This window comes from Anas acuta, chromosome 8 (assembly GCF_963932015.1).
Source record: "Anas acuta chromosome 8, bAnaAcu1.1, whole genome shotgun sequence".
NCBI classification, from domain to species: domain Eukaryota; kingdom Metazoa; phylum Chordata; class Aves; order Anseriformes; family Anatidae; genus Anas; species Anas acuta.
In genome coordinates, this window is record NC_088986.1 from 15720048 (window position 1) to 15739698 (window position 19651).

Consider the following 19651-nt stretch of genomic DNA (forward strand, 5'->3'; position numbering starts at 1 on the left):
CTGAAGAGGTGAAGGCTGCGTGCTTACAATGAAGTCGGTGAAGTGTGGCAAGGTGTGCTAGAGAAGACACCAATACCTGTGAACAGAATGCAACAGGGCCCTGGTATCTGGAAAAATGTGGTTGTAGACTGTATGACAAAGTACTTGATCTAATGGTGTACCTACTGCTAAGCAGTCTTTGATGTTGGTGGCATGGAAATATTTTTTGTTGTTTTTGGAGGAACTATAATTGAGCACTAGATTATTTTTTTCCCAACAACAACAAAAAAAAAGGTGAAATAATAGAAGACCTGAGTTAAGTTGCAGAAATTTATCATGTGATTTCATGTAAATTTACCCTTCATATTCATCAGTTTCTGAGAGATGTTTGCTCCATTACTTTTAATAGCAGAATAAGGTGGCAGACCAAGGTCTGTGACTTACAGCCTTCCAGATTTCTATAAAGAAGTAACTGTTCTGCCTTCCTAGTGATAGAGCTATGAGGAGAAAGGAGTTGGATGATATATTTTCCCCCTTTAATTTGGGGGTCTGCAATCAAAAAGCTTATTTATTTTGGTCTGGCAGCGCAAATACCAAGTGTATTGAAAGATCCTCTAGTTCCTTGCTTTGATATATTGCAAATGCCAGGGTAGTCTCTCTGAACAGAGCAGTGGCTTTCTATACTTGCTTCTTTTTTTAGTCTCTAATATATAGGCAAACCGACGTCTTGATTATTTTTATAGAAATAGGTACATTCTGTAGAGCAGATGTTTGCAATGGCAGGGATTTTAAGGGGAGCTAAAGCGATGTCCCCAGTGTTTTCAGCCTGCTCACGAGCCTTTTGTATGTCAAGCCGTATTACTTCTGAGTTGGAAGATACTAAAACAAAATCCATTAAGACAAGACCTAATGTTATCTCAACTGCCTTATATAAAAAGATAGATGAAGACTATCATTCTTCTGTATATAGAGAAGCAAATGTCTGTTCCCCCTCAGATTCCTGAGGCTTAATAAGCAAGCATTTGTGCTTGTTCTTTGAAACAACCACAGAAAAAAGGCTGAGGCAGTTGATTGCATAAGACTGATGGTTGAAAGATGGGATTCTTGGGCCTCTGACTGTGTACTGTATTCATTTGAGTCTATTAAAAGCTATCTAAAAAACTTTAAAAGCTTCTGAGACTACTGCTTTTTTTGCTTTTTTTTTTTTTTTTTTTTTTAATGGAGCACTATTTCATTAACTCTGGTGCACCTGGTTAGACCTCAGGGAAGGCATCTGGTCTGCCTTCATTGTACTAGCATCTCAGCAGGTTACTGATGTGTATATTTCTCTTTTTGAGATGATTTCCCCCCCTCCCCCCCCCCAGTGGTTTGCTGGCTGCTTTTTTTCCTCTATCTTCACTTGCTAGAACTATGGTTTTATTTTTAATGGTGTTTTTCAGTAAAGCCTAGGACTCATTCTTTCTGGTTTGGGATAAGGGTTGTTACTCAGCTTCATAATATAAAATAAAGAGAACATTGTTAATTATAAATGACTGGCCTTATTAACTGTGTCCAGACATATATTAGAGAATGCTGATGCCCTTCCCAAGGGTAAACTTGAGATATCTGTAGGCTGCCAGGTTTACTTTCTGTATTCCCAGCTTTCATCAAAATAACCTAGACCTCTTATACTTTTATGCTGTGGTATGCGTCTGTATGTACAAGTGAAAAATTCAGAATAAGAAGTTGATCTTTTAAGGGAGTGTGGAGTAATGCAGCATATTCTAATTCGTAGCCAACTTTTACACTATCTTTCTCTCAAATTCCTTTCCTTCCTCCCCATGGTGAAACTACTTAAAGTGCTTTGGCTTCTTGTATTCACCACATTGATTGGGAAATTAAGAATGTTGTTTTGGATGAGCTTGAAGCCCTGTGAGCTTGGTGTAGTTAATAGTAAAGCCCTGTCTTGTTTAAAGCCTTTTGGAGCTATCAGCGATTTTGAAGGTTGGTTTGTATTTAAGATTATTGAAACATTGTGTTTGTGCAGAAAGAGAACTGAAATTAAAGAAGGTGAAAGTATGAAAAAACAACATAAAAGCTTTCGTTGGTGAGTCTTGGAAGAAAATAGTGAATTCAGTGTACAGACCAAAATACTTCTGTTGATATTGACTTACGTGCTACAGGAAACATTCCTATAGTACCTAACATATTCTGAAGTCTTGATGGAGTGATATTTTTGGAGGTTTGCTAATTTTCAGGTAGCTTTCTATATCTACTTATCAGTTGCTCGATACAAATCAGTCATCAGAGTTGTATCTCACAACAAATACCATGCAATCTATTTGATAAGGTATGTTAAGTATTCCAAGGAGTGCTTCACCCTTCACATCTCTACCTTACCTCCCTTACCCCCGCATTCCTCTTGGATGACATGTTCATCAGCTGTTATTCTGACACTTAGATTTTTACTACAGCCTTTCTATATGATCTCTCTGTTATATCTCCATAGCATTGATATTTACTTTTTAAAGTCCTGGCAATAAAGCAAATGGTTCTGATTAAATGGAGTTCAAGACAAGACTATTTCAAAACAGTCTTATTGATTACAAGAGCTGATAGTGCTTTGCCCTTAAATTAAGGGAGAGGTTTATTTTCACGCTAAGTTAGTTAGACATCTTGATCTTTGCTTGCAACTTGAGTAACTTTCATATATGAATGAAATAAACAATGAGTTTCCTACTCTAGCCAGGACAGTTTATTACAGCTGATAATGGAGAAGTTCAGTACATTTCTGGGCTGTGATCTTATATTCAGCTCTTATGGCAATCTGAAGCTTTGCAGAGCTTCACTGATTTCTGCTGTGCTTCAGACGGAAGTGAGATCTGACCTGTGAAGTCTTCATCTTTAAATGCAACTGAAATGCATTTTCAGGTGTGTTCTTTGGTGGGTGGTTTTGGTCGTATATTGTGTACTTAAAGGTGAAACCAGTCGTATTTATGCCTAGCCTACATACAAGTGATATGAAAAAAGTATGGATTAAAAATAGTTTTTTGTGTCATAGGCATTACATGGATTCCTCTGATTTTTTTCAGTGGTTTGATGTTGGCTAATGGAAAATGTTGAGCCTATCTTCCCCCGCCCCTTCTTTTTATATAAGTTTCTGACAGGAAATCTGTAGCTAAATATCATTTTATGATTTCCATCTGTTCGCATATAATGGTGTTTTATAATGCAGTCCAGATTGCTGCCCAGTAGAAATGTCTGATAGCAGGAGATAGGCTTTAAAGTGATTGTTGTGCATAATTATTTTTTAAATGAGTGATTCATTTAATTTTTAAACTAACTAGCTCATTTTAAATACAACTTCCTTGATGCAAAAGTTTGCATTAATTAACTAAAATAGTGCCTTATGTCTCCAAAAAAATGGTTTGAATAGCTGTACTACCATGGCAGAGTAAGAAAATAAAATGCATTCTTAAATTCAGAGTGAAGGAAAAAGTATGCAGTAGAAATAGAAAACTGTTGCTAAAATCTCTTTGTTGCTAACTTCTGTGATCTCTGCAGTGTGTTACTCAACTAGTGTGGACTACGTTAAAGAGTATTTAGGGTAGCCAAAACCATTTTAATTTTGATAACTCAGGTGATTTCCTCAAGTATGAAGAGTAATTGATGAATATGTTAAGCACTAGCTCTTGAAAGATGTGTGTCAGCGTATTTTTTTAATGAAAGTTGCCATCTTACACAGTTGGGAAGGAAGGCTTGGTAATGGGAACCACATATATCCATATGGTGGGAAAATAAGAAGGCAAATTAAAAAAAGGGGGGGGACGACCCTTGATTTTCATGCTTTTCATCACTTGTCAGTCCTGATTTTTGTACAACAGACTGTATGTACAACTTTAAAGACTTAGGATGGGCAGTGCTATGATAAATGGTAAATTTATTGCTGTTTTGCAATCTAGTTGTCTTTAAATATCTTAACTTCCTGTGAGTTTACATCTTTCACATTTCAATGATACTCTGAATAAATAACAAGAAAGTTTTACTACTTATCTGCTCGGGACTAATTTACAGACTACTGCCTTGTGTGTTAAATGAGCCAGGCTGCTGGGACTTCAGGGTTGGACTGCAGGTACCTCTGAGTAGATAACTCTGCTCCCTCTAGTGGGGATTAGCTTTATAATACCCTAACTAATATTTGTTAGAGCTCTACTCCGTAAAAAGAAACTTACTATTTATCTAAGTTGAATTTCTTTTCACCAAGACAGTCTGTTGCAAACACTTTAATGGCATAAATACGATTCTTTGTAGGGTTTGCAACTCAGTCGTTAACAATCCAGCTAAAAATATGTGTAGATAGATAGATAACTTCCTCTGGTTTGTTTCCTGTGTCTGTCTGCTTTGCACAGGGTGAACCTTTGCAGCGAACAAGGCAGTAATCCATCTTCAGCTCTGAAGTTGGAACTATTCATGTATGCAGTCATGAGGGAGCACTGGTCTATCATTTTGTAAAATGAAAGCCATTGGACTCAACTGCTTTGATGATGATATTGAATGAGTTAGTATCTGGGCTGAAAGCAGTGATTGTTCTCAAATGCTTATATCCACAACAGATGTGCAGAGACAGCTAGTCTGACTCCCACAGCTCTGTTGGGGCGAGACAGCCCCATTAAGCTTCTGTCAATTCCACCACTGCCAGTCACAGCAGAGCTTCTTGCGACATCGTTCCTCTGATGCACGGAGATAGTCTGCTGTGTTCTTCGGCACAGCCCTGCTTGCCTCCTTAGAGAGAAGCAGTGTGAAACTCCTTTGCAGCAAAGGAGAGAGGGAAGCATCCCCAAAATAATAACAACACCGCCCCCACAATGCTTAAAACAACTTTTTTCCACCTCTAAGCTGTTGGAAGAGGCAAAAGCACAACAGAACTGTGGCAGCTCTGCTTTTTGTTCGAGAGGAATCGTCAGTTTGGAGATGTGTTATATTTTGAAATATGTTTTTTGTTATATTTGTAAATATATTTTTTAGAAGTTAATATGTTGCAGAAATTGTACCACAGTTGAACAAGTTAAAAACAGCTTATGGGGCATGAAAAATACTTGGAACTTCAGTAGGTTATTTTAAAGTGGCACATACAACATCAAGGTACATTTCTGCTACCTGTTGAATTTGCTGTCTTGTAACATTGACCACAGAAGGGAACCTTTTCTATAAGCACTGGAAGAATAGTTTGGGGGCGAGGGGGAGAATGCCAACAAGTGTATACTAGTGAAAAAGGGATTTATTTTTTTTTCCTTCCTGTCTCTGCAATGTGCTCTTGTGATACATATTGTTTGTTCTTGTATTTCTCCATTTATTAGATGTTGAGGGTCCTGTCTTCAATTTTTTTCTTACTTCATGAACATTTAAGTTCTTTGAGAATCTCCAACTAAAAATAAAGTATTATTTGGCCCAAGACTTGTATTTGTTTGGTGTTCAGATTTCAAAGACAGTATGAACAGAAATACTTTCAGGAGTGTTTCTGGTGTTTATCATTTAATCCAGCAGGAATGCAAAGTACTTGCAAAGAGCCGATGTCTAAAAGTACATGGGTTTCTTTCAAGTAATGAATGGAAGCTTCATATTGTTTGGAAAACTGCTCTGCTCTATGATAGGAAGTATTTAAGTGTTTTTGATGCACCTAGGTCTTGCAAGACTTTTCCTATCTTCCCAACTAGCCATGGGCTAGCAGTGTACAGGGATGCGAAGTCCTGATCTGTAACAATTTTGATAACAGAATTTTGTTTTGAAGTGACCCATTTTCACATTGATATGGTGATGTTTGAAACAGTGAGAATTTTTACCCTATGTCAATTTTAATGCTGCAAGTTGCTGTCAGCCCATGATATCCTCTCCCTCCTGAGAAGAAAGAAGAGATAGCGTGATATGAACTAGGTGTCAAAGGAGGTGTGAAAACGTTTTGATGAGGCTGTGCAGAAACTAAGAGAAGTTACTTTTATCTGGGAACTGGAAATAATAAAGACTTCAGAAATTATTTTCATATGAACAAGGGAGGTGAGTTTTTGCAACTTAACATGTAGCCCAAGTCTGGCTTCCTTTTGAAAGATAAAGCTGTGTTTGAAGGAAAAGAAAAAAAAAAAGAAAAAAAAAAAAACAGAATCAAAAGGCCAAGTGACTTTGCACTTTAAAAATGTGCAGTAGCAATGTGGCTTTTGTATGTCTTTAAAAGGCATTTGTAGATGTCATGGTCTGGGAGAAGGCAGCAGAAATGTATCCAGACGGGTCACTGTAAGTCTAAATGACTCCTGGCAAACTGAGAGGAGCTGCGTGATGATTTCAGAGCTACAGGCTGGGAGAGGAATGGTTGGAGAGCTGCCAGGCAGAGAAGGACCTGGGAGTGATGGTGGACAGTCGGCTGAATATGAGCCAGCAGTGTGCTCAGGTGGCCAAGAAGGCCAACGGCATCCTGGCTTGTATCAGAAACACTGTGACCAGCAGGGCTAGGGAGGTGATTGTCCCCCTGTACTCGGCTCTGGTGAGGCCGCACCTCGAGTACTGTGTTCAGTTTTGGGCCCCTCGCTACAAGAAGGACATCGAGGTGCTTGAGCGGGTCCAAAGAAGGGCGACGAAGCTGGTGAGGGGCCTGGAGAGCAAGTCCTATGAGGAGCGGCTGAAGGAGCTGGGCTTGTTCAGCCTAGAGAAGAGGAGGCTCAGGGGTGACCTTATTGCTCTGTATAAGTACATTAAAGGAGGCTGTAGCGAGGTGGGGGTTGGTCTGTTCTCCCATGTGCCTGGTGACAGGACGAGGGGGAATGGGCTAAAGTTACGCCAGGGGAGTTTTAGGTTAGATGTTAGGAAGAATTTCTTTACTGAAAGGGTTGTTAGGCACTGGAACGGGATGCCCAGGGAGGTGGTGGAGTCACCATCCCTGGAAGTCTTCAAAAGACATTTAGATGTAGAACTTAGGGATATGGTTTAGTGGGGACTGTTAGTGTTAGGTTAGAGGTTGGACTCGATGATCTTGAGGTCTCTTCCAACCTAGAGATTCTGTGATTCTGTGATTAGCAAGGTGCCGTGAGTGAATGAGAAGGGCTACAGCTATCTGAAAGGTTGAGGGGAAGGTGATGTGGCAAAGCACTAATAGATGTGGGAAGACATGAGATAAAGCAATGGCTTTATTGAAGGAGACAGGTAGGCAGGTGCTATTCTGTAACAGCCATAGAGTAATGCTGAGTTATTTGTTACAAACAGTTTGAATTTGTCAGTTACATTTCTGAGCACCGATTTACTAAACCTGTGTTCTTTTTCCCCATACACTGCTGCTTGGCTCCCTTGTATTCCCTATTTAGAAGGGACAATGTTGTTTCTTCCTTGAAGAAAAGTCCAGTGAAGGGAGACAGGCATGAAGAGATGAGGATAACCTTAAACGCTTGACACGAGTTGTATTTAGGGTGGACCTAGAACAGTGACTTTGGGGAAGTGAAGGGGGGTTAGGAGCATTTTCATGACTTTTCCTGGGGCTTCCCTTGAACCAAGTGGTATTATAAGCAAATAATGCCTCTCAGCTTCTGCCCCGCTTTTCTGCTCAGCCTTGTGTCTCAACTGTTAGTAACATGAAAGGGTGTCTTCAGAGCTCTGTTTCAAGATAGTTATCAAATTCCCTGCAGTAGTAAGAGAAATGTGTGCTGCTGCTTCTGTGGGATGTTACCAGGCCTGTGCAAGAGGCAACTGAAGAGGTGGCATTGGTTTAATGTCAGATGGCATTGGCTGGCAGCTCTGCAGCGCAGGGCCAACACATGAGCATGAAAGCAGCACTTGGTAATTAATATATGGGTAATTCCCTCTCTACCCACAGCTAAAAATAAGAATAAAAAATAAATGCTGAGGATGATGAATTGATTTATTTTAGTTTTATTGTTTATTTTATTCCTTATACAACAATGTTGCCAGAGAGTCTGTGTTATGTCCAAAAAGTCATTTTCATGTTTGGCTCTGAAGAATAACTACAGTGACATGTTTTTGGAAAGCAGTGTGTCATCTCCCTGGAAACAAAACTGACCAGTGGTATTTCGTGCTTTGAAGTATCCCAAATAAATAAGATATAATACAAAAAACTATCGGTTGGTATCTTTCCACAGAAGTTGATAATATTACAACCCCTATATAGTTTGGATTAAAACATCTTTCTGATTTAGCACTCCAGAGTAGTAACTTCCATTTCGTATAACAAAAAGGAAAGCTTACATGTTTTTTTCACGTATGCTTTATTTAAATTACCAACAAATACTTAAAAAAATCCTTACATGGTTACAGCTTGTTAATATAAAAATGCACTTCTCAACTTTACTATTCATGGACATAAAAATAGGTAGTTGAGATTAATTGAATTCAAGGATCATGACTTAATACAACAACATGGCAAATTCAAATTTTCCATATGGAAACCTTCTGGAGTTCCTGGAGACTTAAACCAAAAGAAATTCAGGCAATTTGGGGTTCATGTTTGGAGATGTGAAGAAAAAAGGCCAAGAGCTTGTTTTCCATGATTCCTCGGTAGCTGTACTGCTGGCACAGAGAGGCAGTGTTACATCTGCACACCTTTTTGGGGGAAAGCTGACCTGAGAACTATACCCGTACCTCTGAAGAGAAGGCCTGGTTCTGCAGGTCACAGACCTTGTTTCTTTGGGAATGTGGGCCGGGTGTTATTCTTGTAGTAATATGAAGTTTCATCAAATCTGTTTTTCAAAGAATAGTTATAGCACTGCTGCTCCTGCCTGTGCTCACCATCTAGTATATTATTTCAAATCAAGTAAAACTATTTTAAGTGGCGCAGTATTGACAGTTCAAAACACTTTCCCTGTATTTCTCAGCAAATGGATTATTCCCTCATAGAGTCCTACAAGTTTCAGCCATGTTAGAAATGGGTTAATGCTAGATTTTAGGCTATTGACTATTGTTAGAAGCGGATTACTTTGCTGTTATAAAATAAAATCTGACAATTTGAAGTCTTAATATCTACAGAAGATAATCTGACCAAATATGTGGGTGTTTCCTTTTTTCTTTTTTTTTTTCTTTTTTTTTTTTTTTAATTCTGCCAAGATCACTCAGCCATTTATATGCTGTGTGTAATTGCTATGGAAAGTCTGCACAAAATGCCAACAAAACAATACGTAAAGCTAAGTTAGCTTTTTGATTGTTCCAGAGGCCTTCATAAAAAGAGTATTTCAATTGGAATACTGAAAAGAGAATCTTGATGTCTTTTTTTCTGCTCTTACTGGGAGGATACCTTTAGCAAATTTTAACTTCTGTTTCAGTGGCACTCCATTACCCAGTCTGACTTCCTACAGTTATGATTTTTAGTCATCTCTGTGCTGATGTACCTTCGGATAATGACTAATTACAGTGTATTAACGTCAGGATGGGTGGTGAGAGATTGATAGATTCAAATCTACCTATTGTGTCCCTCACTGATGTGGAACCAAAGGTTTGAGCAAGAGACTGGAACTGTTTTTACCTTTTTGCAACAACTAAGATTCAGCAAGTGAATTGCTGGCCCCTTTATTCTAGTCAAATTTTCATCAAATAATCATCCTTGTACACAAAGGAACCAATTTGGTGGAGAAGAAAATATTTCTCATGTGTAGGAAAATAATTATTTTTTAATTGCAGAGCTTAATCCAGTGTAAATCAGGATTAACACCCAGAGGCTTTCAATGAGCAGCTGGCTCTCCTAGTATTGGGAAGCTTTTTTCTTTTTTCTTTTTTTTGTACAAAACCACTTCACCACACACCTCACCAGCTCTGGACTGTTCCTGTTTTTATCAAGGACAGGGGGCTCCTTATCGCTGTGGGGTGGCACTAGATAAAGCCCGTTTGTGTAATTTCGCTTTTCCTAATCAATGTCTTCCACAAAGAGCTTCTATGGTAGCGCTGTTTCTCTTTGTGTACGTTCGAACTGAGTGTGACGGCCACTGCCTTAGCATGGAGAGAATGAGCATGGGAGGTTTACATTAGCTGCCTAGATGTCACAAGTGTTCCCTCATGCATCATTTATAATTAATCCTGGGGATTTCGTGTAGGCTTCCATCATGAGAGGCCAACTGATCTTCCCCGGTAGGTCCAGGGAGGGGCGTGTTGTGGGGGCTTGCAAGATTTTCTTTGTGAAAGTCCCTCTACCAACTCCTTCAGTTCACTGAGCCACTGCTCCTTTTAATCCTCAGAAAGTCAGAGGTGAAGGACTATTTTTAAACAGGTGATTATTTTATTCAGAAAGGAACCAGTTTCCTAGTTCTGCCTGAGTTTGGCTTGGACCCCCAGGTCTTTCACAGAGGCATCAGACATAGCAAGGAGAGATTTTCAGAGGTAGTTGAGGAACTAATTAATTCAGTGTTCACTGCAGTTTCAGCATTTAATTCAAAGAGTGTCTTTCTTGTACCTGGATTTATTTAAAATGGCTTTGATTGAGGCTCCTGAAATGTGGGGTCTATGTGTTGTTAGACTTACTTTTATTCATGCTTATCTTTTTCATCGCCGTGTGAGATGAAGTGTTCAGGCTGGCAGTATGAGATTAGAATAAAAGATAAGGCTGTTGCTGTCTGTATTTGTTACTATATTGATATTTAGGCTATATGGGCTAGCAAATCTCTGCAGAGTTTAGAGGAAAATAAAAGGTACTTTTCATTTGTATATAAAGCAACCAGGGTACAGAATGAAATTGAAGTTCTTAAAATGAAATTAACAAGAGCAAGTGGTTTTCACAAAGAAAACAAAGAATATAATCAAAAGCTTATCTAGTCAGCCTTTAAAAATGTAATTAAAATTCATTCTCTTATGACTTAACAACATTGGGCTTCATTCAGCATGCAGACTTATTTCTGTTGTTTGTTTTTTTTTCCAAAGGATTTGCACAATTCTATACCTATGTTAAGGTCAGCAATTATGTTTATCATTGTAAATGTTCAGTCTGTATGCATCTGGTGTTATTTAAGTACATATCCTGGTGTATCAGTTGTTATCAAATAGAATTATCATGAGCTTATTCTTGGTACTTTAACTTAGTAAGATTCTGAATAAAATGTTTACATCAGCTCTTCTGATCAGAAAGCAATGCTGTTTGCTATTCGCTATTTTTTTCAGAGCTGTTAGACCAACTGGCAATATTTTATTTTCTGGATCAGGTTAGTTTAGCCAAGAAGTGCAAAGACAAGCAGGGATATAAGTATAATATGCTGGAAATAACAGTATATCTTTCCAATTAGGTTTACTGAGTGTGATGGTGAATTACTGTTATACAGCATTGTCCATACATATAGGTCCCTACATGATTTTAACAGACAGTTTAATGATCCTTTTTCCTTTTATGCTGCACAATACCCTTTCAGGAAAAGTAAATAATTTTGTCTGGAGAAAGCTTGTATAAAATAAACTGTCTCCAGCCTTTCTTGCTATATGGAGTCAGATGATCTATATTGATCTTGCTTTCTTTTTTTTTTGAATTGGATTTTGCTTGCAGGAGTGACATGCACGTTTGTGTAGCAGAACACTTCTGACAGCCATAGCCATGTATAAAGCAGTTCCATTAGGTTTTCATGCTAACTCCGAAGGGCCTGCATTACGATATTAAGATGCTAGGTAAGAGCAGGCCCTTCCATTATGTACTAAACCGTGGTTTGTATTTAGAAAACAACTCCCTGATATGCAAGTATTTTTAGCTGCATTTATTGTAGTCACAGTGCTTCTTAACTGTTCAACACTCCTGGCATTTTGAAAAGCCACAAACCTTTTCCTTACGTGGTTACATCTTTATATTTATCTGTTAATCAGGCTGTTTCAGCCTCAAGAAACCTGAAATTGCAGGTGACTGTGAGGAAAAAAGCTGAATGGTGTCTATTTTTTGGGGGGAGGTGGTCCTTTGGGGAGCCAGGAGTTGGACTTGATCCTTGTGGGTCTCTTCCAACTCAGAAATTCTATGATTCTGTTGTTTGCTGTCATACTAATTAATGAACTTGAATTCAACGTTGGTGTCAAACAAAACAGTCTGAAGCTGCAGAGTTAATGGAGTTATTTGATATCTGATTATTTTTAAATCTTACTGCTGCACCATGTTGCCTAAAACGTTTCTGTATTTTTTTATGTGACTTTTTAACTAATATTATTTGCAGTGTTCCAGACCAGCAGTGGTGCTGCTGTATTTACAGACGAAGTTACAGCTGGTATGCAACTTTTCTTTTTAAGCTCTAGTAAATTTTTCAAAATCTCATGTTTGGGGGAGTAAAGCCTCCTTTTTTTCTGTAGTATTCAATGTTATTACACAAGAAAATCTGCTAAGAAGGCATACTTTTTCTGGAAATAGTCAGGCTTCATGGGGTATCTCAGCTTTGATCTGTAAATGAAATTAATTTGTTCTGTGGCTTTGCATGGGCTTTCTGTTTAGTTTTTCCCTTCCTGGGGCAACTTGAGATGTAGGGAATGGTTAGCATTCTGAGTGCAGGGCTGCTTGCTCTCAGAGGGCACTCAGGCTGGAGAGTGGGGCTGACTGGAGCCTCATGGAAGTAAAATAAAGCATAAAACCTCACACCTGGTATAGAAGTGGCCTGTGGAACAGTACAGGCTGGATGTGCTGGGCTAGAAAGCGCTTTGCAGGAGACAAGTTGAATTTGAGTCAACAATCTGCCAACAGTGGTGAGGGCCAACCTCAGAAGTCTTTTCCACTGTAAATTATTCAGTTCTGTGTTGCTGTAAAGAGTGTGCAAGGTAATGAAAATCACTCATGTCATTTGAGATTACTGAAATCACTCTGATTCTTTTGAATGAGTGCAATAAACGGATTGCCTGATCTTCTTTATAGAGACCCCAAAACTTGCAATGGGAATACATCCGGTGTTTTATATAATGAAAACTTTGGGTTAACATCTAAATTTAATTTTTTTGGCTATTCTGCCCAACAGAAGACTGTAGGAAACATATAAGGCCATACATATGCTAACATATATATTAATATAGAAAAAGAAATACACATTTAGAACTTAATCTAGAAGTGCTATGTCTATCAACTGCAGTTGTAAGGATTTCAAAAATTTACAGAAAAAATGAGAAATAGTCTCAGGTGTTGAAACCAGCTTGGATGTATATATGGTATAGAGATTTTTTCGTTTGTTTGCTTGTTTGTTTGTTTAGTTTAGTATCAGACCCTGGACAATGTCACATGCTACTCAATATGTTTCAATTTATGTGTTAAAAATAAAGCCCTGACAAAAATGCTATCTTGAAAATAAATGATGAGTATCAAACGCTGATGGAGCCATAGCAAGTTTTTCAGCATTGCTACTTGTAATTTTCAGACAGCTGCTGCATTAGATTTTAGCTAATGATTTCATTGCCTTGTTGGAGTTGCTTCCTTGCTGCTCCATTTTGTTGTTGTTTTGTCTTTAACCAGCTCAGTGAAGTGTCATGTGCCTTTTTTGGAGTCTGAAAGGAATTCTTCTCTGTCTGGACTATTCTTTTTCCTTCTGTTCTCAAGATGCATTAACTGCTATCAAAGAAAAAGATCGGTAATGTTAGCGAGTTGTAATTGTTCGCTAAATTACTGCTTCTTATAGCAGAAGTTTTTATACCTGTTCCTTTCTGTTTGCCTTACTGGAGAAAACAAGCTGGAATGAGATTTATAAAATTAGTTATTAGAATCTCTCCATACAAAGGCAACTGAGTTATCAAAAGGAGTAGGAAAAGGTGGGTCTTCTTAACCTGACCTAAAGTAGTTAAAGTAGTACCAGAGAAGTTATTTTAATTTTTATGCTCTGTTTCTGTCCTTGCATGTGCTCTGCATGTGGTCTTTACTTTCTGTAGGTAAGAACTGGTCCCAGAGCATGTGTGCTGAGCCTCTCATGGGATCTGAGTCATTGTTAAAATAAACATTAAAGTTTTTAGTGGCTATCTCTTAGGCTGATTAAAAATAGTAAGATTTGCAAATAAGGCCAATGGTCTCTTTGACTGAAGTGTGTTTGGCTAAGTTGTCTTAAGGGTTAAAACTTACCTAATTAGGCAAGTAATAACCTGCACAGAAAAGTATCTAGGAAAAGAAGAAAGCAAAATGCTCATGTTAACCTTTAACTAGAATAAATTATGGGCTATGGGACGTGGCACTAGCAGTGATTTCTGTAAGTGTGGTACACAGGTTCCCAGATGATATCTTTAAGCAAAATTTGAGAGGATCTGAAGTGGTTGGTGGCAGTGTGTGCATGAGGAGCTCAGCAGTACCAGCAAGCCTCTGTGTGAGGATGGCAGTGTGCTTGAGTTGGGCTGTCACTGGGTCAGATACCACTGGTGACTGAAATTGCTGTTTTGTAAGCATTTTTTTTTGTTTTCTTAATTAAAACTTGGTAAGGTGGAGGTTAGTGTACCTCTGTGTTGCTTCACTCTTGTGTTGAATTGGCTAGCAGCTTGTATTTCTATCAAATTGCAAGTGTTTTGCTATCCTTGCTTAATGTTGGTTCTAAAACCTTTATTAACATATGTTAATGGGGGTCAGAATCTTAATTACAATTTTAAGGATGATCACTTAGCGATAGCTGCAAGGAGTTGCTCTAACCTGAGAGCTGCCACTCCTGGAGCAGGCAGGAAGGTGTCCCAGCTCTGTCCTCATGCCCCCCATGCTTCCCCCACAGCTGCCTTTGGAAGCAGGGAACTGTCATCCATCAGCAGGCCTCATGGAGTAGTGCTTCTACAGAGGAATGGGAAGTAGAAGTGTTTGGGGCAAGCCTTTGATTTCACGTTGGTAGTTAAATCATGAAGTTGCTGAAGAACCAATGCAATGGTTCTGCTGTTTGTAAGACTTAACATTAGAGCAGAACAGAGTTAGTATTCTTACAGGTCTTTGGAAGAGGTGGTATGTTATTACTGATACCTTCAACAAATTTAACTTTAGGGTTTTTATATTAATTCAGTGTATATTTTTCCTGTAGTTTTAATTGGCTGTAGTGACACAAATCCTTCATGGCCACAAATTGTCATAGTACTATTGATTCTTTTTCTTTCTCTCCATCCTCCAAGTATTCATATTCACGTACAGCAGCAGTGCTCTGGTTTGTCAAAGTGGTGTGCTGCTGAACAGCTCCCACAGGCAGCCATGAGTATGAGGTCTGTGTGTATGGTTTGTGTATATAATTTGAAAAGTGAATCAGGACGTGAAGTTTGCTAAGTAATTATGGATAATTTTTAAGCTGCTATTTAGTTTTCATCCTTCATTGGAGGAGAATGGAGTCAATATTGAGTAGGTTTTTGGTCGTGCTCTGGTTCAGTATTCAGGCCAATGAAGTGCTCAGTGCAGCTTTTGGGCACTGAAACAGCTTGAGAGCTGCGCGGTGCCTCAGGCTACCAGCTGCTTGCCTAATCGGCCTGGGAGCTGGGTGGAAACAAAGCTGAGACACCAGGTCAGCTGGCTTCAATATTGTTCCCAACTGGAAGAAAGCTGCTTATTGGTTTGAAGTGGCATCCAGTGCCACAGATACACAGCAACTGTTTGCTCAGAGATGGTGCCAGCACACTTGCCACATCTAGCTGTCCGGTTCCTCTGCAACAAGTCGGAGTTGAGGTTTAATCCATATCTTTTTATTCCATTGGGCAACACTGGAAGGTTGCTGAACTCAAAACTATTTCAAGACTGAGCCTTTCCTCATCTCAGTGGGAGGTTTCGCAAGGAAGTATGGCATGCACACAAGAGATACCGAAAAGAGAACCTACATAATATCCATGGACATGTGCAGAAGGAAAGTAGATGCAGAGGACAAAGAGCATTGGGTGGTGTGCTTTGCATTATTCTTCCAGATACTTGGTTAACTTCACTTTGATCATCAGCAAGGCTCAAAATGTATTCTTGATCAAAAGTGATACGGGCTAAGAGATAGAGGAAAGAAAAGTTTCTGTTACTTTCAAATTTTCTTGTTAAGAAATGCCTAAGAGGTTCTGGAGTTTTAGTGAAAAATGTGACAAGTTTGAAGTGTTTAGTTTTGTTAACATTTAAGTTGATAGGATCTGTGCTACTCTGTTTTATTTGGGAAGATGTAATTTTTTATGCAGTTAGCACTTGGATTTGCAGTAAATGCTAATAAACTTGTTCAAAGGCATTTGTCTGTTTTAATAGGCAAGGTATACAGACAAACCGCTTATAATCAGTGATATATTTCTGTAATTATTTCAACATTGTTCATTTCAATATATTTTTAGTGCGTTTCCACATGTGATTTTTATTAGACGAGATCCTAAGAAAACAGGCCTAAGCAATCAAACTTGGTCTGTCCATATCTCTCCCTGTGTTAATAATTTTAAAACCTGTTGACAAACTGTTGACTTGAAAGGGCAGAGATCTTGAAGAGAAATTATTTCAAATTTTTCCATAGTTGGTGGTGGCGTACAGATTGAATGCTGTTAGTAGTACTTCTGGAGACAGAACTCACCCATTGTACGCTACTTTCTGATAGCATCTGACTGGCAAACTAACTTACTGTTGGCTGTGGTTATTTCCTCTTTTCTGCTCATGTATGGTACTGCCTGCGTGCAAACTGACTTAGAAATTGATGAAAGTTTGCATGTAAGACAACACATGACAGAACAACATTTTTCCACACTGTATAAAAATGATATTAATCAATGAACCTAAAGGGGCAGTAATTAAAAAAAAAAAAAAAAAAAAAAAAGTGAGAGAATATTTTCTAACTTTAAATTATCATGTATTATATGACCATGAAAATCTATTCAAAATACCACTTGCTTAAATGCTGCTTAGTGTGAACAGTCTTAAGCCAGTTTAGACATCTCTTAATAATTTTGCAAACCACTTTTCTTATAAAATCGGGTTTAAATAGAATGCAATGAAAACAGTGAGTCTGTAGAACATCATTTTGTCCATGGGGTTTCTGATAGGAAATAAAAACCTGACTTTTTAAACTGATTTCAGTGAAATCAGTCCAATCTTGTGTAGAAAAGTTCTCAAAATGAAAATTAAATTTCCATGGTTGTCATCTAAAGAGATTTCTAGTAAAGTCAAGTATATTCAATAAATAGCTAGCATCTTCTTCCAGATGATCCTTAAGGGTCCCTTCCAACTCAGGATATTCTATGATTCTTCCTCTTTGTTTTTCGTGTGTAAAAAATTGTTAAAACATACTGATTTCAATTCATTGTCATAAAAATTATTTTTCATGTTAGTTTGAAGCTTAAGTCTTACGTATTCTTTGATAATAGCACTGTGTACTTTGTATTTATGGAAGTTCTCCTTGCATAGGTTCTTGTTTTCCCCTCACACCATACCGGCTTTAAGATGATTGTATGCAGCAGCCTTTCTGCTGTTTGCATTTAATCATGTCTTTTGTATCCTACACATAGCCTTTACAGTTCACTTCTCACACTAATGCTTGAATCATCATGGTTTCAAATATCTCAATAGAAGAATATTTCTCATCACTCTTTTTGAAAATCCTGTCCATTTCTTGTGCCTTTTTACTTTTATATACATAAAGCTTACTGCATATAAATTGGAAGTTTCTTGTGGTACTGTGCAGCCACGTGCAGTTCTGTGCAATCATCATTCAAATCTAGCTGAGATGTACGACTCTGGTGTAGAAATGCAAATGAAATGTTCCATTTCAGCCTCTCTAGGTGGCATTTAGTATCTGTGTAGCCTTGAGCAGCCATGCAGCCATGTGTGTCCCATACCAAATGCTTCCTCTGCTCAGTTACTGTCAGGAAGAAGAGTTGCCAGTCACTTCTTCTTGTAGCCACCTTCAGTTAGATGAAACCTGAGTCTGTTGCCTCATCTTTCTGAAATCAGAGGTTTGCCAGCAGTGATGAGAGAGGTATCAAATGAGAAAGGAAGGAGTAAAAACTGTGACTGATGTAGTGGGGAGCAGCAGATGTCATGTGGAAAATTGAGATACACTCAATAAGCATTTTCTACAAACATTTTCATACTGATGTAACTTAGTTATGGGGTGTGAGATGTGAGCATATGAGAGAGAAAGTTTAAGCTTTGAAATGTTTCAGACAGATGGAAGTTTGTGGTTGAAGACAACTTATGTGGAATTACAGGCTAGTGGTATTCACAGCTTAATGATTCTGTTTTAAAGTGATTTTATGTTATAATTAAAGAGATGTGGTGAAAGAAAATACAAGGAACTGAGTTATTGGAAGCAAGGGAGGTAGAGGCCAACAGCTTTGCTGCTAAGTATCATCCTGCGTAAGAACATAATACAGAGAATTACAGGTTACTCTTATAGTATTGACTTCAGTGTGCGCTGTTGGCCATCAAAGATTTACTTGAATATATTATTAAAGACAGCATCACAGTAAGTGAATAAGAAAAGATGCTTTGATATGTGTATAACAAATTGTATTAAAGTATATACTTATCTAGGACAGAACAAATCTATGTCTGAATCAGTATAAAGCATTTAATATTCAGTAGCAGAAAAAACGCCATGATAGTCTGATACTCATTTTACAAATAGGCCGTTAGCACTTGAAGCAGCGTTCAGTTACTCAGTGTTGCCCTTTGTATAAAAGGAAAAATGGTTTGTCATGTACTCACCTTGCCAAAATGTTGTCCATAGCTTGCTTTTTCCACGTCTCCTCCGTTTTATATATTGAATGAATTTCAGTACTGAGAGATCACTTTTCTCTTTCATGTTCACTGATTTGTAAGCATCTATCACTTATATTCTTGTTGAACTTGAAATCAATAAATCCAATGGAATTTTTGCAAAATCGGTTATTGGATTGTAATGCTTTGCACTTGGGTCTTGTGTTAACTAGTCTATCAAAAATGTTGGCTTCATCTGAATTCCAGTGCCTCTATAGAGTTAGTAATTCTACTGGTTTGGGAAAATCCATATTCTCCAGGTTGCTTGAGTTATTTCTTTTATTATAGTTTTTAAATAGTAGATATTTTATAGAAATTATTTGAGATACTTCTTCACCATTGTGACAAAATGTCACCATTTTCATAGCACATAATAGATACTTTTCCTTAAAGGAAATGTTCAGTAGCATTTACATGAGTCATAGAATATGGTATATGTTCCCCAAGCATACTGTTTTCTAGTCTTTGTCAGACTAAGTCACCTTTTATCATTTGTACATTTTATAGTCTTTTTTGCTTTATATGTCAGAAATATGTATAACAGCAAGTGTTTATTGCTGAGGCAGTATTGCTCTTCACCAGGTTATTTGCATTCCAAGGTTTGAACTTCAAAATTGGCAGTCTTTACACTGAAATCTTGTATTTGTCATCCTTAACAGAAAGGGCTATTGCAAGACATGAAGTCAGAGAAATAGAGCAACGTCATACAGCAGATGGCTCCCGACAAGATGTGACACTGGATGAAGAAGATGATGTGGTGATTATTTACAACAGAGTACCTAAGACTGCCAGCACATCCTTCACAAATATTGCCTATGATCTTTGTGCAAAGAACAAATATCACGTTCTACATATCAATACAACCAAAAATAATCCTGTTATGTCTCTGCAAGATCAGGTAAGATGCTGCATTTGGGATGTTTTTATTAAACAAGGAGAGAGCGCAGAAAACTTTTTTTGCTGTTTTACCCATTTATCATCTGAAAGAGTTGGCTTCTGTGTCGCATTTTCCCGTATAAATGAATTTTAATATGTTTATATTTTCTTTGTTGAAAATAATATTTA

General features: G+C 38.0%; 1 protein-coding gene across 7 annotated transcripts in view; it reads left to right on the forward strand.

The window, feature by feature from the left end:
* Nucleotides 1-19651, forward strand: part of HS2ST1 (heparan sulfate 2-O-sulfotransferase 1) — a 136444-nt gene that overhangs the window by 41353 nt on the left and 75440 nt on the right. For all 7 annotated transcript variants that reach the window (XM_068690524.1, XM_068690523.1, XM_068690528.1 and 4 more), the window contains exon 2: nt 19246-19484. In XM_068690524.1, the coding sequence (XP_068546625.1) occupies nt 19246-19484 (239 nt within the window). The remainder of the gene's footprint in view (nt 1-19245; nt 19485-19651) is intronic.